Consider the following 21,631-nt stretch of genomic DNA (forward strand, 5'->3'; position numbering starts at 1 on the left):
TTACTCAAAAGGATATGTTTTCACGGGGAGGTTAAGGGTTTGAGAAACACTTTAGGAGTTTCAGGGGTAAACAGCTTTGCAGCCAAATACAATACAATTGAAGGAAATGGTGACCACTTATTCTAAAGTATGAAAACAATATAATAAAATCATAAAAATGGCTCCATACTGCTCCCGTGGTGTCATCCAGGTGTCCCTAAGCCCCAGCACTTAATTTGACACCACAAGGTCATTTACACCAAGTTTTTAGCATAAATGACCTCTGATCTGAGCCACGGGACATTGAGGCCTAAAACATGATGTAAATGGCACCGTTTCGAGTCGAATTTAAATGGCTGGGCTTCAAGACACATTTTGTATTTTCATTATGCTGTTTTTATATATTAAAAGAAGAGGTCACCATTTACTTCAATTGTATTGGATAAGTCCGCACAATATTTGTTTTTACCTGGACACCACACACACACACACACACACACACAAATACATTTATACATCTATCTTAGTGAGGACAATCATTGGCATATTGCATTCCCTTGCACCTGACCTAACCCTAACCATCCTAACTAAATGTCTAACCCTAACCCTTACCCTACCCCTAAAAACATACACACACACACATGCGCACGCACAGATACATACAAACACATTGCATGGGTGGTGGGTTTGGCATAATTTACATCACCAGACTTCCTCATCTCACTGCTATAAATCTGTGGAGGTTCCTTAATCTGCTCTGAAGCACTGTGCACCCTGAGCCAGCCACTATGTCTTTTGTCGACACTCTGCGTCAATGGGATGAGGCCGTCACCTGTGTTGAAAGAGAGGATTTGTCTGGAGCATTCAGGATTTTCCTGTCAATCGAAGAGCCCAACTCAAAAATTTATTTTGACATAGGCTGTCTTCATCTTCTTAACCAAGATCTGGATGCTGCTGAAAAGGTATGTCGGACCTATTGTTGGTAAAATGCTGGCTAAAACACGAAATTCTTCTTTTAATATTCCTCATTAAAAAGTAAAATCTTATCTGCATGTAGGTGTTAATGGTAGAGAAGTATTTTACTGTTGAAAAGTGCAAGTCATTGAGAAAGCAGAAGTGGAATTTTGCAGTTTCCCTTCTCTTCAGGAGGAAGTCACAGTGTTTTATCATTTTTCTTCTCAGGCCTTTGATTGCAGCATACGCAGGGATGAGCATATGGCAGTTGCCTTCTTTCAAAGAGGAATCACCTTTTACAAAAAGCAGAGGTATGTAACACCACTCATCTCAACAAACTTTTCATACTTAACAGTGATTTTATAACAGCTTAGTTTCATTATTAGAAGAAATGATTCCTATCACTTATTTTTCTTTTACAATTTTGTTGGTTAATTAAATGCAAAAGTAATAAACTGGATTCTTCCTGCTGAAAGGTATGAGGAGAGCTTGGGTGATTTCCAGCATGCCTTCAAAGCACTGAGAGGAAACCAGCTGATAGATTACAAAGCACTTGGACTCAGATACAAACTATTTGCATGTGATGTAAGTATTTAAAAGCTTGCAAATTATTATATATTATTGTTATGCCTCATTATTATGTAACAAATCATTATTTTTCATACATTCTGTCTACCAGTGTTAAATAGTTCAGACACATGGAATTTGTTTCATGGTTTGCATGTTTTTATTTTGGTCTAGTTCAGTCAGAAAACTCACGTTCGATTATTTATTACAACAGATTTAGTGTTTGGCGTCTAGGCTCCAACTTAATCACTCCCCCATATGATTACAAAGGAATGATGGGAGTGATGAGCAAATATTTGTAACCCCCCGTTGGAGCCTACAGGTGTATGCTGGGGTGGTGGAGGGTTTGAAGCAACAGGTAGCAATACTGCAGCAGCAGTGCGAGCAAGAGGGGTTGATGGGAAATGTCTCTCTGGTTAAATAGACCACCTGATAAGGTGGGTGTGTATTATAGATGGTTGTGGAGATTGAGGTATGTCACATGATGTATGTAATATGATTGGCGCAGCGCAGCTCGAGTTGTCTGCCAGAACTAGCTGGCAGGCGTTGCCATATTTGTTCTTAGTCAGTCTCAGTTCTGTGTTCTGCATGAGATCAAAAATAGTGGCAAGCTACTTATTCAATATCAATGTTTCCTGTCACAGGTTCTCCACAATATGGCCCTGGCTGAGGCTCAGCTGGGCAACTGGGAAAAGGCCCAGGAAAACCTTGTGAAGGCTCTCGATAACAAAACAGATGCCAAGCTCAATGCCATTGACAGAGCTCTTCAGTCAACACTGGTCAGTCACCATGTGGCCAATATTATTAAGATATCATCCTAGTACCAATTGAAATTTGTGTTTGTTTGTCAATATCTTTAAATCTGATTAGATTCAAGAAATTTTATTTCATATATTGGAATGGAAAAGGGGTCAATTGACCGAGAGCATTTGCTAATTAATACATGCAGTATAAACATCAACCGAACGGTACTCTAAAACAGGTGGTCAAGGATAAGCAAAGTACAGTGCCGCTGGTAAACCACTCAAAGTGACCTTCTTTTGATCGCTGCATTTGAATTTGACATGTGAAGCCATTTCACCAACAGAAACAGAAACTTTTCAAACTGGTCGAGTTCCCATCAAAAGCTCTGTTCAAACCAAATAAGCACTATGTCGCTGAACTGGAGAAGAAGGACTATCTGGGCAAAGCAAAGGTAATACTTGATGTTCAGAAAGGCTTTACACAGATGTTACTACATGAATGGTATTAAACTGTCATCCAGTTCTATGGAGTGTCAATCACACAGCCACTAATGTTATCTTTATATAAGACTTTTTTACTTAACTTTTTTACTTAATGAATGTTTTGTGATAGATTGTAATGAAACAAATATACATTGTTTTTAGGTTCTTGCCTCTGTGGTTCCTCAGGATGACTTCTCTGGGTTTGCTCCATTACAGCCTCAGGTGACATGGGTCTATGTAAACAGCATAATGATATTTCTGCCTTTCCGCAGCATGTTAATAAATACATCAGAAAATACAATACTTATTTTCAAAATCTTCTAAGGCATTTAATAATGCTCAACCTGTTTCGGTAACTTAAATTATGTTAGCATGTAAAATGTAAAAAAAATTGCCATGTCAGATACAGTAGTTGAAATCTTTTTTAGAAAATAAGAAACTATCACGTGTTGCGTTGTTATACCACACTGGGGAAAAATGCTTTTCAAACTGTCTAGATTAATATTGACTGGATGCTTTGTGTTTGTGTTTAAATTTGATAGGTTGAAGATGGACCAACTTGTCCAAAGGAGCCCGAGGTTCTCAGGTAGAACCACAGTTAGCAGTCCCCATCTCACAGGATTCACCATACAGACTAGAAGATGCTCACTAAATATGCATCAAATTTACAGTAGTCGTTAGTTGTAATTTAGCCTTTCTGCATCAGTTTACAATGACAGCTAATACTTTTTACATATGGCAAGATTTGTGAGGGGGCAGTATAGTGTAAAGAACTTACCCCTTATCCACTGTACATGAAGGATGTCCAAAATGTGTTTAAAATCAGATAATAACAGAAAGTGAAACTATTAAAATATAAGAGCAGGCAATTTAAATAATAAAGTACTTTCCTCAGAGGAAAATGCTGAATTATTGAATAAATGTAAGGAAGAGAACAAAAAACAGTTTGGTTTGCATACTGTCTCCCAACAGTGAGTGGACATCTCCTATCTTCACAGGGCTCTGGAAGGAGACCCCCACACTGTCCTGTTTGAGTTTGTTCCTGAGACCAGTGATGAGTTGGCTGTTGTGCCAGGCAATATTGTGTTTGTGCTGCACAAAGGTGCTGACAACTGGGCATCTGTGATCTTCAATGAAAGAGTAAGACCACCACATCTGCAACCTATTGATGTTTTTCTTTTATAGAAAAAGTGCATTAAACCCATTATTCATTTTATAATAAAGTTCCAACACATCTCAATTTCTGTCAATTCTAGAGGGGACTTGTTCCGTACAACTACCTGGAACGTTTGGAGATCTCATTGGCTTCTAAACAGAAGGAGGTGAGGAAGTAACTTATTTTCCACTTTTTGTGGTGTCGTTGTCTGCTAAAGTAATGTTTCAACCTTTTTTACAGCCAGTAGAGAAGGATGAATCATATTATGTTCTAAAGGTATCTTGATAGTATCTTTAGAATCAATTGAATCTTCCAACATTTAGCTCAGAGACTTTTAAATGTATGTTAAATAAATAATCAGTGGTCTTTGTCTTCCTAATTTGTATAACATAATCTGCTGATTTCTAAAATGGCAAATGGCGTGTGAGGACATGTGGTATTTGTTCAAGTTTTGTATTATGGTGCAGGTCACCAGCTCATGTCTGTATGAACTCAATGGATACCTCATGCATAAAGCATCTTTATTACTTTGTAATTTGAATGGCATTGTTTGGACGGGATTAACCATGGACAGGAAATGCGTAAAGCTCCAAGTCGAGAACCTCCAACCAGACCTGAAAGGAAACAAGGTAGACAAGGCTTTTCTTTCTTAGATATGATACATAACTTCTACAATAGCTTCTGTAATTGATGAAACATGACATCAATATCGTTATCATCTTGTTGCACAAGACACATTCACAAATTATATTTTGACCCAATACAAAGACCAAAACTCTTTTCCTTTCCCTTTTCTGTATTCAAGGTCTCACTCCAAGTCACAACAGCACAGGAGACATAAAATGCAAGGTATGTTGAGTCAAATCCCGCATTTGTCCAGTCCGACCTATGAGCCACAAAACTGTCAAACAAGTATGACAGCAATTAAGATGGATTTTCCTATTGATTATAAACCATCTGACAATTTTTCTGTTCATGTTTTCCAGGATGCTCAGTCTCCTGATGATTCCTATATTGTCAAAGTCCATTTTACATTCAACTTCGCAGTCTCTGTACCACCTGGGTCTCACTATGACACACTGATAAAGAAAATCAGTAAGAAACTGAATCTCCCCTCTACTGCAGTCACCTTGAGGTACACTACACATACAAAAAACATCTTCAAGTTTAACCAATGTATTGTGTTACTGCCAAGTTCAAAATTCAATCCTTTCATTTGACATAGTGTGACCTCCAATGCCGATGAACTAAGTCTGATTAGTTCCGACACAGAAATGGAAAGTGTGTGGAGTCGTGCTAATGGTAGGCGCATCACCTTGTGGTGTCACAACAAGGAGGTAAGAAATGGTAAGGTACAGTTATTCTGAGTGATACTTCAGTTTTCTACAAAGGGGATTAAGATGATATCAATATTTATGAATCAAACCTGCTTATGACTTTTACTGATAGTCTTCAAGGTTTACCTGAGAATTTGCCTTTTTGTCATGGAAAACCAACATTTGTGCTATTGAAATCTTTATTCTGCATTGACACCGGAGCAGTTTCACACGTTTCATCCTATGCGTGTGTGTGTTTCAGTTCCAGCAAACTGATGGAGAACCAAACAATGACATCCACTTGGTGGCACTTCATACCTATGATTCATCAAATCCAGAGGATCTCAATTTCCATCAAGGGGATACAATCACATTGCTCTCAAAAGGTGATAATGTGTTATTTTGACAATGTACCTACAGAATATTGAGAAATCATTCAGGTTTGATCAGGACTTATGATTCTTAACCATGTCTTCTTTTTCTTCAGTTAACCAGGATTGGTTTGAAGGACAATGTAATGGGAACACTGGTATATTCCCTGCATCTTTTGTTGAAGAAGTTCCTGTGAATGCCCAGTAGCTGGTGTAAACAAACTGATTAAGGACAGTTGTACAGCCTCTCCCTTCAAAATATTAATAAAATTATAAATTCGGTTTCAGTTCATTAATCCATTTATTCACATGTATAAAGTGCAATAAAAACTGTTCTTTTGCAACACTGCTTGTTCACATGGAAATAACTTGCTTCAGCTTCCATTAATATATTCATAATCTAAAGTTATAAATTATGGTTTGGGTTATTACGACTATCTGTGCAATACTCATGTGAAATAAATTATTACATATCCAGTGTCTTTTTTTGATCCCCTTCACTCCAAAATTATGAACTAATTTTAGAAAGTCACTCCAACAGATTCATTCAAACAAACATGTTTTGAAGATTCAGAGTAGAGATGAAACCGAGTAAATATTTCATATCACGATTATAGTGACAAAATTATCTCGGTGGTCTGTATTATCACGGTAATAAGCCGAAAATGTTCAAAAACAACTGACACACAAAAAAATTAAATAACAAAGGGTGATCCCTGTATTGGTTTATTAATTACTTACATATTTCTATGAGTACAAGTCATATACTGCACACTTTTAGCTGCAGGTAGTGATGATTAAATAATCTATCGATGAGCTTGTGGATTAAAGTTTAATTATCATGAAGACGTTCCTTCCTCTTCATAAGCAATAGCTATGCCTCTCCTGCCCTCTACTGCCTTCACCACAGGGGTCTCTCCCAACTGCTGCTCTAAGCCACGCCAGCTTCGTCCTGCCAGAAATGATGCTGAAAAGACCAAGCAAAAATGTGAAATTATACATCATGCATTAAGTTGCTAAGTGTAAGAGAACGTGCACAATTCTGCAATAAACGTATGGGTGTATAGAAATGAAAGCAAACACTGCATGAATTTAAAGGTACTTTCTGACTGTCCCATACCAGCAGAGTCTGTGTTGGCTACGATTAGCGCCTGGTTCCTGAGGACCACCGAGGATCCATGTGAGGACTCTGCAGGCTCACTGCTCAATACGCAGCGACTCCGCATAGCTCCAGTGATTAAAGACACGTCCGTCTCATCGCCTTCCTCTTGCTGATCAGCCAGAGGCACATGACTCTGTCCACCTAGATCACGTTGGAGATAAAATATCTGACATCATTTCAAATGGCTACTGCATAAATGTGTAGAACTCTTATCTGGGACTGTGTTTAAAAAAAAAATCCAGCTTAATTAACATTTTTGATCACTGAATTAATGGACACCCTCCCATAACAACAATTTAAGGAAAATCCAATTCAAAAGAATGAGCCTATATTAATGGGATGATATTAACCCCAGTAGCCACCAGTGCAAACTACATTATTCATGAAATAAACTATTTCCAATTTATAGCAAACTGATTATATTCCTATGTAGTTATTCTACTTTAAAAAAATAACATAAACGTTTAACTTTAATAATAATATTGGCCACATTTATATCATACATTTTACTTTATATTGTATCTGTTAGATCACTGTTCATGACCCACTGCACAAAATAAAGCAATAATCTCAAACTGTTTGACCTTTTCAGTAATTTTAGCCTGAACATGGAAAGACTGAAATTGAAATTTGGTCTGGACATGACCTAGCTCACAGCTTAATTCTCCCAAAACGACACCAATCAAAATTCTCAAGCAAAAATAAATACCCATAACTCAATTAATAATTGCATACAGTCCCTAAATATAAAGTCCAAAAGAGATTATTTGGAGTTTTGTGACATCAATCAATCCCAAACTAACCTGGTATGAGATGTCGAAAGTCCGTGACATATTCCTCTGACCACTCCCTGTTCTTGTTGCACGCCACCTCCATCTCAAACGGTGTCACTACAGGTTTATAGAACTCACCTGAGTCCAACAGTGAGTTCTCCGGACAAGCAATTAACACAAAAATGTCAATTTCCAAAAAGTTTGCAAGTTTGGGCACGTTCAGTTTCCCCATGGCAAACATGTAGCTTTTCTTGCCAGCCCTGACGATGGTCTGCTTCAGCTGCTGGATGATGGTGAGGTAGTCGGCCACCCCCAGTGTTCCAACCAGGATACCGACCACACTGGCATCTTTGGCCCTTTCTATAGCGTAATAGCGCTTCATTAGCGCACGGTTGATGCTAACTGACTCCTTCCTACCCATCATAGTTACTGGGTCAAAAGAACAAAATGAGCAGCGATTCCAAGTCATCATGAAGTTACGCAGCGTTGCTCCTTCCTGGCCAACGTAGAACATACTGTGATCTGTTATGTTTGAACCACCGCTCAAGGTGAATTGTCTCCCAAACTGACAAATCACTTGGCTGTTGTCTTGTTCCGACAGACAATTGTCATGTTTTCTTTTAATCTGGCTGTGACTGAAACACTGCTCCCCTTCGACAACGAGATCTGATGCAACGAGGTTTGGATACTCCGGAGACAGAATTTCCAGAAGGTCACCTGGAAAAAATAAGTGGTGTTGAGTTACTGAGAGGGGAATAATGATTATATATTTTTACAGGAGAGATCTTTTATGTGAGATCTTACCAATCACATGAACATAGTTCACATCAAACAGGATAATGATGTGACTCTGTGTGTCAGGGTAGAGTTCCCTGAAGGCAGAGGCGCACTTCTCCACGTCGAGCTGTCTTCTCTCAAACACGTACATCAGGGGCAGCCTTTTGGAGGCGCTCAGGCAGGCTCTGCCATAGTGCACAATGCAGTCTGCTCCAACGTGCTCTGCAGCCACCTCATCCACACAGCAGCTGCTCAAAAGAGTTCAATGAAGTTTAGCAACATCTCCATTAAACAGGCAACAAACCCACAGACACATTTCAACTCACAATAAGGTTAAGGCTCATTTATGCTCAACGTTAGATATAAACAGTCGAAATAGAGCAGTACCACAGAAATTATGTAGGGGAAGTGAATCCAATAGATTAAGACATTAGGAAAAAAACGTCAACAATAAAATATATTTATTGACTTTGTAAGAAACGACAGGCATCAATATGATGTTACTTCGCCTGAGCACAGACACATTAACAAATCCTCCTCTGCCGTCAATATAACGTCAAGGAAACATGGAAGTAGAGAACAGCAGTGACAGCTCAATCATTTGAAATTAATGTATCTCTTTTCATACGTAAAGGGAGCATAAATGAGCCTTTAATTAAAACCTTGAAGACAAATCTATGTGCCTAACCTTCAAAATAAAATTCATGGTGTGTTGGCAATGGCTAGTTCTTTACGAATGTATGAAACCAAGCATGGTGTGTTACCTGCCATAGGATGTATCTCCTAAAATGAACGTCTTGGCATTAGTGTGGTTCTCAATCTCTGCTGCAACTGTAACGGAGTCCACCAACAGCTCATCAGGAAACTGCAGAGCAACCTGAAGACATTTAGGCAAATTAACTTCTCTCACAGGTATCCAACTCAACTTTAGCTGTTTCACTGATGAGCAGCTTATCAAATGGGCTGCAGTCCGATGCTCGACTGGTCGGTCGAAATCCACTGAGTGGTCAGACAATCACCTACTTACATTGATAAGGAGAACCACATTATTGGGTGGAAGAAGGGACGGATTGACCCAACCTAACACAGACTGTTTTATGAAACGTTTACTGAATGTTCACTCTGAGTTTACCACTGACTAAATTACACTATGTCAATGTGGTCTGTGTGGGAGCATATTGTTAAAACAAATGTGACCATAACGTTGAGTGTAAACTTGCAAACAGTAGTTTCCACATCACAGCTCAACAACAGTTGGTTAATATGCAAGGGTTACGAAGCTGTGTAAACTTAGTGTTTAACTTCCATTGCTTTGAGTGTGAACGGTTTAAATTTGGCAATTTACAATGTGTCTGGTCTAATTATGAAAAATCCACGTTCAAAAACCAGTTGTTTATGTTTATTATGAAAAGATTCTCTCCCTGCTGGTGCTGGCAATGATCCTCTATAATCCCCTTCATATTTCATTGCTTATCATATTCACATTTCTTGTACAATTTAATGTTGATTTTCTTTTCAATTTAATGTTTTATTGAAAAGATTAACCATGTTTTCCAAGGCTTATCTTTTACCACTGCCACAGTCATCATGTGGGAGTTATACGTTCTGTTCTGTTCAATAGAGGGCACACAAACTTTAGGCTTCCTATAAACATTTGCAATGACCAGCAGATAATAGCTCCCTTTGCAAATATTTGTTAAGCTTAGGTATTGATATTACCTGCTGATGCCCATTTTGAAATCATACCAGCAACAGTACACCTTTCAGGAGACTGACACAATTTTATATTTGTAGAATAAGTCACTGAGCCGTGAAACATTAGTTGTGTGTTTCTATCCCGCTCTCTTTTGTACAGCGTTGTATAAGATGAATATAAAAACATTTGAATTGCATTGATTTTTTTTTTTACATCCTCACCTTTTGAAATTGATGCTGACTGATAAAGTCACAGGTTGTCTTTATCTGATACAACTCCTCAAGTTTCTCTGGAGGAGTATTTGTCTTCACTGTGACGTCCACCACTCGCTGGAGCACCGTTTCCGAGTTGCTGCTGAACGCGTCAGCCATTATTGCATCGGGAACACTAAACAGTGTCTGTAAAAAATACAAACATACATGAAACCCATGTTCACATTCAATAATCAAACCTGGACTGTATTAGTACAGTAGTGAGGAAACAATTGTCTGTTTTTTTCTGACAATCATCATTTAGTCTTCTCAGAGCATTGAAGCAAACATGCCCAATCCAATTCTTTATATTTTGGGTTTGAGCCATTGGGAAATGCTTGTGTGTTTAAGTAATAAACAGTGGATGGCATTGCTATTAGTTTTTCTGCCTTGCAATTGCATCCTCTGTACTTTGGGATTGTTCAGGTGGAAAGCACCAGGATTTGGAGCTATCTAAATAAAACTTTTTTCTCATGAAAACTTTCCCCAAATTCTGAGAATAAAATGTCATTGATGTAGAAAAAGCAAGAGGAAGTGAATGCAATACTCTTGTGTAGCTTAAATAGACTCCAGGCAATGGTTAAAACACAGTTGGATGTGGGAATAAATATGATATGATGGATGATCTTGACCTGATGTGATCTGATGCGAGTCTGTGGTAAACTGCTCTGCTGTGGTCTGGAGGGGGAACACTCAGATTTTGATAGTAGTAAACGAATCCAACTGTATTACACCTAGAGTTCCCATCAGCCTTGAACCCGCAGGCAGGTGGAGCTGCACCACTTTCTAACAAGACAAGATAAACACCTACCTGAGCTCGATCTGTTAGCTTAGCCGCTAGCTGTCATGACTCCTCGGTTTGAGTCAACACAACCTATAAAATTAACTCATGGCGCTTTTTACACACACATGTTCCCTCACACTCCACTGAGAGTGCGTGTGTGTGTATTTACTGATTGCTGAACTCTGCTCTGACACATACACACGTGCTAGTACACGAGAGGAGGACAAACACTTCCGGGTCAATGGGTTTTTCAAAATAATAGTCAAGGAACGGTTCATATGAGGCGTGGATGTTCACTGAATCAGGTCATCTGATGTGTCTCATATACCCATCCATGGAAGCCACAATTACTCGTCAACAGCACAGTTGTGATCGCCAATACAACATTTCCATGTTATTAAATAGAAACACACATACTGTAAATTACATTTTCTGTCACCATATCGTTATCAGTCTTTTTCAATTCAGTAAATCCGGTCTTGTGCAATGAATAGTCTTCAACGCAATCATGTTAGCTCAGTGCATATTTATTTATTAATTTCATTCAAACAACATAAGTCCAAAAATCCAGTTAAAACAGCTAGAATGATCAATTAAAGTAAAATATATGTGATAATATAGTGGTTGCATAAATTACATTAATCCCTTTTGAGTTCCAGACCGACAGCTTATTTTACAGCATATTATGCCCATAAATAAAATATTTACATACCCCTTAAAAAGTTTAACTTCAGCTGCAAACACTATTATATATCATTCATAAAGGTAGACTTGACTGGCACTTCTTTATCACTGTGCACTGTTGAGAAATTATAAATCAACAAAGTAACAGCAGATGAAATATCTCTAGGCAGCTAAAACATCAAGTATTTGCTATTTATTAAGAGATTGTATGTCTGTAAAAAACTGGTGTAATTATGTTCCTTCCTTTGCTTCTTCTTCTCAGTTTATCATATCAGAAAATGATGATAGAATAAGGTATTAAGGAGCACAAACAAAAATTCTGATCAATGAAATGCAACAAAATAAGGTCAGACGTGAGAAGGAATTGGTCTCTGAATGCTGACAGATTCAGAGGAGATGCTGAAAGTTCATGTTTTACTGCAGGTAAACAGTTGCTTGTGTGGTTCTCCTCTGATGGCCCACCCTGATATCCAGTGCAGGGCCTGGTGACTGGTTGAAATGAAATACTGGGCTTCCAGAGGAATGCTGGAGTTTCTGTGTCCTGATAACAGTTTACATCCAAATACGATAGAAACCCAGGACTACAGTGAGACATGTGAACACAGAACCTAAAGGAGAAAATAGCATAGATCATTCATTTTGTCAAAATTTGCTTTTTCTAACGACTTATGCTTTAATTTCTAAACTCGTTGCTACATGAATACGATATGCAATATCACATACATGTATTTCATTTGTATGTAGGAAAAACAAACAGCCTCTGTGGCATCGAGGGTTAAAGGTCCCGGACTATAAGACCCCACTTAAATCTCCACTTCTTTACTCTCTACAATAAAATCACTCAACAATAACCATTAAAACTAATCAGTAGATTACATTGTTTAGTAAACAGTGCACAAGTGCCAAGTCCCACCTGCAAGGTATTTTATTGTATCCAGTTTGTGTGACTCCAACATGGTTTTCAAACCGGCTGCTTCAGTGTCTATTTTCATGTTGGTCTGAGTCAAATGACGATCTTGCTCAGCAGTCTGTAAAAAAACACAAGGGAAACACGGATAAGCGTCAGTAAACACCAACCAGATGTTTATAACACCTGCTTCTGTCCATGGATGCACCTACTGTACACTACAGAATAACATGTGATAATTTAGGAAACATATAGGTGCAATGCATATGTACAAACCATTTCCATGATTTCAGTTCGCATTTCCAGAAGCATCTTCTCGTGCTGGGATTTCTGGAAATTATTAAAAAAATATTGATTTAGAGGAGGAACACAAGAACTGGACCTGTCAGCTTGACATTGTCAGTTTAGGTATTGGTTATCATAAATTACTACGAGACAGCTAAAAAAGTGAAATCAACAGATTTTCAAACATCAACTTAATCCAATACATGATTTCTTCAAACACTTACCAGTTCCTTTACACGGCTTTTCTCTAAATTCATGTCCAAAATAGTGTCTGAGCGAACTTTATTCATGATATCCTGCAAGGTGAAGACACAAAGGAAATTCATAAGAAATGTTTGTACTATAAAATATAAAACATAATCTGATGTGAGTAAGTCTAACCACTTACAGACAGTCCGACTTTCAGCTGCAGTATTTGGATCTTGAGTTTCTGGGAGGAATATTGGAAAAAAAATAAACAAATGAATCAAGATGTTTAAACAAACATACTGCACAGTACACAGTCATTCATGTTCCCACTTTAGGCAAACACGTCAAACATAAAGCAACTAAATTATAACAATCTTCTGCTTCCACTATTATCTGGCATGGCTGATTTTTATTCATATTAATTTGCAGTAATTGTGCATTTTGCTTTTAAACTAATGGTCAAAAGACATAGCATACAACATTTGGATAAGCCCTCAATTAAATATGAACTTAAACATGTTTACGCTTCAACTTTACAGTAGATAGATGGATGAATATACATTGATGGGAATTCAGTGAGCATCATCAGCACCGCAGCGACATAAAACATACCTCGTTCTCTGCCAGCAAAGTGGAGAACTCGCTCTTCTCAAGAATGATCATGTCCTTCTTCACAGATGCAATCTGAGACATCACACGCTGCAGCATAATCTCCTGCCAAAAATCACGTAACGCATACTCGAGTTAAAAACAAACACTAGATACTGTAAATAAGTTAATCTGGTGAATCACTGAATGTATTGCTAGTGAAGGTGGCCATAAAAACCTTTCATATTACAATACAAATAATATATACTTCTTTTATTGCAGTGAAATGGATAACGAGCGCCATATCCGGGTGTTATTTATTTAATATTATATCAATTCCTACTTCTGATAAAACGAAATGAAGATGATGAAGTTATGAAATGTCAGCTTAAATTTGAATTACTTTCATAAACAAATACTGTTCCACATAATTACTAAACATGTGCTTGACTAAAAAGTTAACCATGTGTTTCCTAAGATATAGTGTGGAGTGGTAGAAACATGATGATCATGGTTCAAATGTACAATATACAAACCTGCTGCACTTTGGTGACCATGTCGTAATAGATGACGTCCATGTTGGAGGCGGTCATCCTCACCAGCACTTTCACCATCACCTCAGCTTGCTGAGTTGTGAAACCTGTTAATGTTTAAAAAAATACATATTGATGAGAGAAATCACCGGATGTTATCAACTCAGAACAAGTAAAATGAGGCAACAGAAGAAGCCAAACCATTGTCTTCAAAGAGTCGTACCACCGCATGCGTGTCAAAAAACAGCTTCCTGCCTTCAGAGTTAGGTACTTCTGGTTTCAGATCGTACTGGAAGGTTCTGACAGAGGTGCTCAACTCTGAAATCCACACAGAAGAGATGGTGGTTACAAAAAAAAGTTATTACAAAACTTTTAGCATCAGTCATTAACCGCTTTGTCTCATTTTTGCGTTTCGAGTTTTTAAATGGTTGTCACAGATTTTACACTTTATTAATACTTAATTATATCAAACTAGACATAGAGTTTTTATTCGAATTTGCTGACTGAATTATACAAAAACGACTAAACCGGTATTTATCCGATCTCAATACATCAATATATTTGACATTTAAATATAATAATTACTAGTTGTGCATGAGCACTCCACTGCTGTGCATTTTTGTTGCTGTTGCTACAAACCAGAACATTGACATTAGTAACAAAATGTTATATTGATTTAAAAAATCTGAAACTTCACATAATGCCCATTAGAATCAGAGAAAACATGAGCAGTGATCAGGTAAGGGTTGGACAGGTTGAACTAAATTAAAAATGTAAACAGTTCATGTGCACACGAACAAGCACACACACACACTTGGTGCATATTGCATAAACACTGTGTATGCGGGTAAGGGTTTCTAATGAAAACATTCAGTGTCAGGGTCCGGCTTTACACTCACTTGTATATAAGAGCTGTAACCATAAGAGTGTGTAGTTTGTAATTTGTGGACGTAATACTTTGTTTGTTGGTCTATAATTGTATGTCTTTACTGTGTCAATATTCCCCATACAAATTAGGGGATCTGTAGAATAATAAAATATATTTATACTGAATGTCAGGTGTGGTGTGTTCATAGTGTATCACTGATAGTGAATGAGAATTAATACTAGTAAAAAGTGTAATGAGCAGAGGAGACCAGGCCTTTTCTGTCAGGACTCCCACATCTAACAAACTCTTGAGTCTATTAAAAATACATTTTATGTGCGTGCTTTCTCCTCATTTTATATCTAACTTTCTATTATAATATTTATATCATGTTTCATTTTATCTTGTTTCTACTCTTTTCTCATTTGTAACACTTTTGTTTATTTCTGTATCTGTGCACAAATGCTGTGTGATCTATAACATTTTTTTTAATTGTTTCTTATTCTCTTATTGTTTGCTTGGTTTGACTTAAATTTTAAAGGTGATATATAAATAAAGTAGTTTTTTGTCCAATATTATTATAATGATTAGATTGATGGTTCTCCAACAAGAAGGTTGCCGGTTCAAAACCCACTCTCTCCAATCTGCATTCTGAAGTGTCCTTGACAAGATACTGGACCCCTAAATGGCCCTTCATGAATGTTGAGTGTACTAATTGTAAGTCGCTTTGGACAAAAGCGTCAGCTAAATGACATGTAATGTAATGTAATGACCAGTATAATGAGGTGTGGTTATGGTGTGCTGCATTTGACCTCTCTGACCTGTAGAGGACTTTTATTTTGCCATTCATTCGACAGAGCTGATTTGATGATACAAGTTATTTGTTTTACAGCAGTGTCTATTTGTTCAGTGTTGATCATCCTTCAGTTACCTCTGACAGACATGTGGGCCCCGGCAGAAACCTGTGAGATCCTCCGTCCAGCAGCTCGCCTCTCTCCCCGCGGCTGCTCCTCACAGCCGCACCGAGCTGCCGCAGCAAAACCCCGGAGACTCCGTGATGTGTTCCCGGCCGTCACAGTCGAGACGGTGGCGGAGGACCTGCCCGCTCTGTTCCGGTTAAAAGCAGGAGGCTCAGACAACTTCTTCTCTGGTCGGTTCAAGACAAAGAGCTTGAGTCGCGGATGACACTGTTTCACCACCATGGTCACGACCTGCAGCCGGCGCCGACAGTCGACTTCACTGGAGCACTTCCGCCTGAGAACTTGTCACAGCGGCTATCAAACTTTTTGTCACACAGGCTGCCACAAATCCCCAGTGTCCGGTCACACCTTTCAAAGTAAAACGTTTTTCAACCGCTAAACAAGAGTGGAGCATATATAACTAAGTAGAAACTATATGTTGTTGTTGAGGGAGAGAAATTGTTTCCTTACTGATAGAATCTTGTAAATGTATCTGAAAAATTTGCAATTACTCAAATATATATAATGTGGACCACTGAGATTGACTCGCCATTGGTTGAGTCCATGTATCCATTATTTTGGCAACCTTTGTTGATAGTATAAAGAAGAGGAGGTACGTCGTCCATCTTTATATAAGTAGAGTCAATAGTTCTACATGCTTGGAAGGGAAGGGTACTTGGTTAATCTGCAGCTTTACCACTAGATGTATAGCATTTATCAGAACAAGGTTACAAGGTTAGATGTCTCTTATTCCTACCAACTGAGCCTTTAATGTAACAATTTTGCACTAAAGCAAATTAAAACTGTAATGTCCACAGCAAAATCTTTGTTATACACCATCTCAAATACACACCCAACGTTGCTCATCAATAAATATAAATAAAAAGCAACAGTTTTATCAAAGGGGAAACTTTTATAAAGCTTACTACGGCACAGATTATACACACACAAAACACTTAATCCCAAAAATGTCATTAGAAATGAATATTTAGCTTATACAGTAAATCAACTACAAGCGTCAGCACCTATATATCATCTTGATGGCAACAAGGAATTAAATGTGTGGTCTTTGTGACATTTCACAAATTGTTCCTTCCTGTATCACAAAGAGAACATACTGCATGGGAACAAAGCTAATATCAAGCTCCATCTTTTTACAGTTAGGTAAGTAAAATAAACATTCGCCCTATTATAATTTAAGAAAATATGTATCACTTCTAATTGGCAGCATCATGTTTTTATGGTTACTTTGTTCAACAAAGTAAATGTAAAGTATGTTGCAGCTTTGCATTCATTGCAACAAATGGCAAAAGTTTGCTTCCAGATTTATTTCAGTGTGTTTCTGTGGCCAAATATATTATGGACTAGTAAATCCTTTCATTTCCATTACAAATTGCAACACTTGCCATTTTTTTACAATGTTACTGAAGTGGTGGAGTATAGACATTTTGCTCATGAGAAGAAGACAACACAGACAGATAAAGTTGCTGCCAACAGAGCAACTGCCATCAGCAGTGAGAGCACAAAGATGTGGCTTCGCTGGCAGAGGGGCTGGTGTCCAGGCTGCTCCTCATCCACGGAGAGCAGAGCCAGGGAGGCGCTGTCGGTGCTGCTGAGCGGGTCTGCGTACTGCTGCCCTCGAGGCTCCACCATCCAGCGCAGCACGTTGACCTTCATCTCCATGTCGCTGATCATGTGGTCGATGTTGCTGATCTCCTGCTCCATGGCGCCACGCTCCTGGATCTCCATGCCGGCATCTGGACCTGCAGTCTGGGCCTGGTTCAGGTCTGGCAGACTGAGAGCCCGAGCTGCAACCTCACTGCCTCCTCCTGAAATAGCCAAAATGAAATCTGGTGCTTTAGTCTGTACAGTGCTGAGTTCAACTGTTGCAAAAACCTCACAGAACAAATAGCAACATGCTGTTTACAATGACTAATCATTTCCCCACTGCTTTCACATTGTATACAATGATCATAGAGTTATATATCTACAGCAAGAATGAATAGGATTGAAGAGGCATATTTCTGTGCTTCACGCAGGGAAATGCAGCTACACCTGATATGCATAATTGCACTGAACATTAACATTATTTACATTACACAGATCGCACAGATAAACATGTTCATGCCGACAGATTATTTTTGGTTTCAAACTCGTATTCAAAAGGTTTATGTCAGCTGCTACATAATTTATCTCTTGCTTTTTATATTGAAACATTTAGGCAATCAAACCACTGAATAACCAAAACATGATACTGATAATCCAGCCTGGTAGATTTAATTGTAGGTGTTTTCATGTACTACAGGTGGTTACATACATTGCTGAAACCGGTTCAAATTTGTTTCTATGCATGTTCTTCTATGTTTTTACTTTGTATGTTTTTAATCTGTTGGCTGTGTTTAAGATTTTTTTTTTTTATTTGTGTGTGAGTGTAATATGGTGAATGGTGAATAAATAAATAAATGACAAATACACTACTATGGACAGCAATACTCAGATGAGTGGCACTAGAAAATCCCACATGATACGTGCACAGAGAAAAAAAAACATCTCCACTGATGCAGTCCTGATGCCTGATTGAGAACTTGTTCCAGGCATTTTCACAGAAATAAATCAAGTGAGATCTACTGATGTGAGCAGCTTTGGGAGAAGCCAGCCAGCTTTCTAAGAAAACATGGACGAAATCAGCATCAAGACACTTTTGGTAAATCATTCTAATGATGTGAAGACTTTAAAAGTAAATTAAATTTGTATCTACAGTTGTGCTCTGTTAGCCGTGATTTCTTTCTAATGGAAATCATGTGCCACTACAGAATGTCCTACTTTTTTTCTTCTGGTGGTTTGCTAACAATGAATTGGATGTAAATAAAGAAATGTTGTGTTGCCCCTCAGGGTAATCAGTGTCATTCATACAATGCTAAAAAGCAGAGAGAGTGCAGGAGAGAGGCAGCATCTCCACAAAACAATTCCCCACCAGTGGTGTCTGAGCAATGAACAGAGACACGACTCGATTTAAGGACAGGAGAGAAATTGACTGGAAGTCAGTGCTCAACATATAGAATATTTGATGAACAGTTTAGCTCAATCATCATCAATGTCCATTGTGTTATTTGATTATTTTAAAGAAACAGGCAAATAAATCACAACCCAAATAATCTTTGAAAATACTGTGTGCAATTATTTTGTTGGTTATAGTTTATTCTATCAGCCATCAGATTAGAGTTGTTAAAATCTTTTTTACATTATTTTATTTATTTCTTTGGCTAAATGACCTCTTAAATTTTCAATTTGCATTTGCAATAAAATGTACAGGATTTGCATTCACCTTGAAGGCCAGTTTGCACCAGTGTAGCAGTGTTTGCCAGACAGAAGACATGGCCCATGCTGAAGACTTTGCACATGTCAACATGGAGGAGCTCCAGGCTGGAGGAGAAGGCCACCCAGAGGAGCTCCATCTCCTTGCGCTGCTCCTCGGGCAGGCTCTTGTCCCGCAGGTGTGAGGTCAGGTGGTGGCAGATAGACACGGCCAACTTTTGGGCCTTTTCTCTGGTTTGCCGCAGCTCGTCCCTGAGCTGCAAGCTGTCTGTGCATCCACCGACGCATGATGCCAAATGCCGGTAACATGCCACTACCTGTATGAAGAAAAAATAAATAAATATTTTATTCTATTGTAATCAATATGTGGAGCTTCTGAGGAGATATCCATGACCGTACACATCTCCAAGACAAATGTATTCACGCCCAATCAGTGCACATTGACAAAAATAAACACTGTGTTTTTTTAATGGCTGTCATGCATCCACCTCAGTCTTAAGCCGCATGATCCAAGAACTTGAAAATGGGGGGAGAGGAACAGTTAGTTTCATGATGTCAATCATACGGTAAAAGTGTTTTATTAACTTGTAGCATCATTTTACAGCTGCAGGATTAGCAGCGCTGGTTTCAATGAAAAATATTATGAATAATCTCATTATCGTTGATCTATTTCTAGATAAGCCAAAGCAACCTTGTGTGCTCAGAGTACCAGCGGCTCATTTCAAGACGTGGACGGTGGAGGAGGAAAGAAAACAATGACAACTACAATGTTTTCAAAATTGTATTTTCATAAGACTTATGTTTGATACTAGTAAAAAAAGAACAATACCTTTTACCTACTCAACAATAGCTTACATTATCAGTTTGTCATTTACTTGTTTACTGCTGCAAAGAAGTTCATTCAAGAGGAGAAATACAATAATATAACAATAGTTTTCACTGCAAACAGCAATGCTCTATTGTACCAAGAAAAACTTGAACCATGATTGTTACAGTAAAGGAGTACTCTACAAAGACAGTATAGTACATTTTAGCAACTTAAAATATTTGCTTGTAACGGGGGGGGAAGCTTGCCGTGATCCTGACATTATCTAACACAGACGCTCGAATGAACACAAAGACGCAGTGGACCAAAATGTCTTTTCATTCAGAGTGCCTTTTTAGCCACAGGGAGACGAAACCTGCTACAATGTCTTTAGTTTGAGAAAGACTAATGCAAGAGTTACAAAAAGGAAAAATAGTGAAAATGGTTTAATTAACAATGCTGAACATAACGACTTTTAATACCCTTTTCTTCAATCTCAGGCAATTTTAAACAGTCTCTCTATAGCTCACTAAATATTGTATGTAAAAGCATTGATGGTAACCTGCCAGAAACGACAGTAATGAATGTAAGAAAGGAAAACACCGAAGCATAAACTGTTGAAATATGGATTTACCTTTATTAAAGTCCCCACCAGAGCCTCTCCATCAGCCAAAGCCTTGTCCGAGCCGACTGTGCAATCATCTCCCACTTTGTTATTCACAAGTGGCATGAGGATGACTCGTCCAGAGTCTCGGACCAGACTCTGCCACAGCAGGCGAGATGCTGCCCCAGTTGCCCCTTCACTTCTCTGGCGGCCCCTGCTCTGGTCCTCCTTCCCCTGGAAGATGCTACATTCAGTGGCAGAGGGTCAAGACGCACTCAGTCCTGAGGCCTCATGATGCGTTGCAGTATATCCACTCACCTTCAACTGAGCTAAACATACTCTGGAGGCTGGAAGGAAAAAAAATGACCCACAAAGAGCAAGAAGTGGGAAAGTCAAAGTAAGGATGTAAAAATAAATAAAAAATAGTGTAATAAAGTGATGCAACGCTTTGAGCAAGGTGCTAATCCTGTGACTGACCCCTTTGCACTGAGGCAGACTAAGACGTACAGCTAATCTCATTAACGAACACTGAGAGCAGAGAGACAGCGCAGCAGCTGGCTGTCCCCCACAATGGCCCTTTCACTCACTGAAGTGAGGCTGCGCTGCATTACCTCGGCACACCACACTGGATACACTTCATTCACTTAAGGATGCAATATGCAATATATTTCATTAACGTGGTGTATATATTATCCTACGATTTTTCTATGTTATATTGGCAAAGATCTAAATATTTTCCACAGACTGAGTTCAAAGAGATTAATAAATCAAAGTTGTACATGGCGTCTTTGTTCCTGTCAGGGTCTTCTGTGGTTCACTTCCCCTCAGGCCCCACAGATAATGGACAACCTCGTTTGACCAGGCGGATGAAAGTTCAGCGTGTAC

The 21,631-nt window shown here is 38.5% G+C and overlaps 4 protein-coding genes across 4 annotated transcripts; 1 reads left to right on the top strand and 3 right to left on the bottom strand.

Annotated features, from left to right (window-relative positions):
* Positions 1–712: 712 nt before the first annotated feature.
* On the top strand, positions 713–6,047 carry ncf2 (neutrophil cytosolic factor 2). Its single transcript, XM_053412778.1, has 15 exons — positions 713–941; positions 1,162–1,244; positions 1,410–1,518; positions 2,145–2,279; positions 2,588–2,695; positions 2,889–2,948; positions 3,269–3,312; positions 3,725–3,866; positions 3,983–4,048; positions 4,457–4,511; positions 4,688–4,731; positions 4,869–5,017; positions 5,108–5,219; positions 5,461–5,584; positions 5,686–6,047. Exons 1-15 carry the CDS (start codon positions 768–770, stop codon positions 5,775–5,777), a joined length of 1,497 nt encoding a protein of 498 aa, XP_053268753.1. The 5' UTR covers positions 713–767; the 3' UTR covers positions 5,778–6,047.
* On the bottom strand, positions 5,852–11,231 carry dph2 (diphthamide biosynthesis 2). Its single transcript, XM_053412779.1, has 7 exons — positions 11,040–11,231; positions 10,199–10,375; positions 9,046–9,158; positions 8,309–8,529; positions 7,535–8,221; positions 6,690–6,872; positions 5,852–6,536 (listed from the first exon to the last, which is right to left on the bottom strand). Exons 2-7 carry the CDS (start codon positions 10,346–10,348, stop codon positions 6,409–6,411), a joined length of 1,482 nt encoding a protein of 493 aa, XP_053268754.1. The 5' UTR covers positions 10,349–10,375; positions 11,040–11,231; the 3' UTR covers positions 5,852–6,408.
* Positions 11,232–11,518: 287 nt separating this feature from the next.
* mcur1 (mitochondrial calcium uniporter regulator 1) lies at positions 11,519–16,331 on the bottom strand. Its single transcript, XM_053412362.1, has 9 exons — positions 15,995–16,331; positions 14,400–14,516; positions 14,202–14,305; positions 13,690–13,791; positions 13,277–13,318; positions 13,113–13,184; positions 12,880–12,933; positions 12,610–12,724; positions 11,519–12,304 (listed from the first exon to the last, which is right to left on the bottom strand). Exons 1-9 carry the CDS (start codon positions 16,263–16,265, stop codon positions 12,249–12,251), a joined length of 933 nt encoding a protein of 310 aa, XP_053268337.1. The 5' UTR covers positions 16,266–16,331; the 3' UTR covers positions 11,519–12,248.
* Positions 16,332–17,474: 1,143 nt separating this feature from the next.
* rgs9bp (regulator of G protein signaling 9 binding protein) lies at positions 17,475–20,872 on the bottom strand. Its single transcript, XM_053412982.1, has 3 exons — positions 20,777–20,872; positions 19,348–19,654; positions 17,475–17,851 (listed from the first exon to the last, which is right to left on the bottom strand). Exons 1-3 carry the CDS (start codon positions 20,870–20,872, stop codon positions 17,475–17,477), a joined length of 780 nt encoding a protein of 259 aa, XP_053268957.1.
* Between the last annotated feature and the right edge of the window lie 759 nt (positions 20,873–21,631).

The sequence above is a fragment of the Pleuronectes platessa genome, chromosome 20, assembly GCF_947347685.1.
Source record: "Pleuronectes platessa chromosome 20, fPlePla1.1, whole genome shotgun sequence".
NCBI classification, from domain to species: Eukaryota; Metazoa; Chordata; class Actinopteri; order Pleuronectiformes; family Pleuronectidae; genus Pleuronectes; species Pleuronectes platessa.

Bases quoted from the DNA above. Each gene is read 5' to 3' on its own strand.
- dph2 (XM_053412779.1), bottom strand. From the start codon at position 10,348: ATGGCTGACGCGTTCAGCAGCAACTCGGAAACGGTGCTCCAGCGAGTG. The intron at 6,873-7,534 runs GTTAGTTTGGGA...AACGTGATCTAG, and splicing joins CTTTCGACATCTCATACCAG to GTGGACAGAGTCATGTGCCT. The intron at 6,537-6,689 runs GTATGGGACAGT...TGGTCTTTTCAG, and splicing joins AGCCAACACAGACTCTGCTG to CATCATTTCTGGCAGGACGA.
- ncf2 (XM_053412778.1), top strand. From the start codon at position 768: ATGTCTTTTGTCGACACTCTGCGTCAATGGGATGAGGCCGTCACCTGT. The intron at 2,280-2,587 runs GTCAGTCACCAT...TTTCACCAACAG, and splicing joins GAGCTCTTCAGTCAACACTG to AAACAGAAACTTTTCAAACT. The intron at 4,512-4,687 runs GTAGACAAGGCT...TCTGTATTCAAG, and splicing joins CAGACCTGAAAGGAAACAAG to GTCTCACTCCAAGTCACAAC.
- rgs9bp (XM_053412982.1), bottom strand. From the start codon at position 20,872: ATGCCACTTGTGAATAACAAAGTGGGAGATGATTGCACAGTCGGCTCG. The intron at 19,655-20,776 runs GTAAATCCATAT...TTCTTCATACAG, and splicing joins TGGTGGGGACTTTAATAAAG to GTAGTGGCATGTTACCGGCA. The intron at 17,852-19,347 runs GTGAATGCAAAT...TGGCTATTTCAG, and splicing joins GGTGCAAACTGGCCTTCAAG to GAGGAGGCAGTGAGGTTGCA.
- mcur1 (XM_053412362.1), bottom strand. From the start codon at position 16,265: ATGGTGGTGAAACAGTGTCATCCGCGACTCAAGCTCTTTGTCTTGAAC. The intron at 14,306-14,399 runs GTTTGGCTTCTT...AAACATTAACAG, and splicing joins ACGACTCTTTGAAGACAATG to GTTTCACAACTCAGCAAGCT. The intron at 12,305-12,609 runs GTGGGACTTGGC...TTTCTCCTTTAG, and splicing joins TACAATAAAATACCTTGCAG to GTTCTGTGTTCACATGTCTC.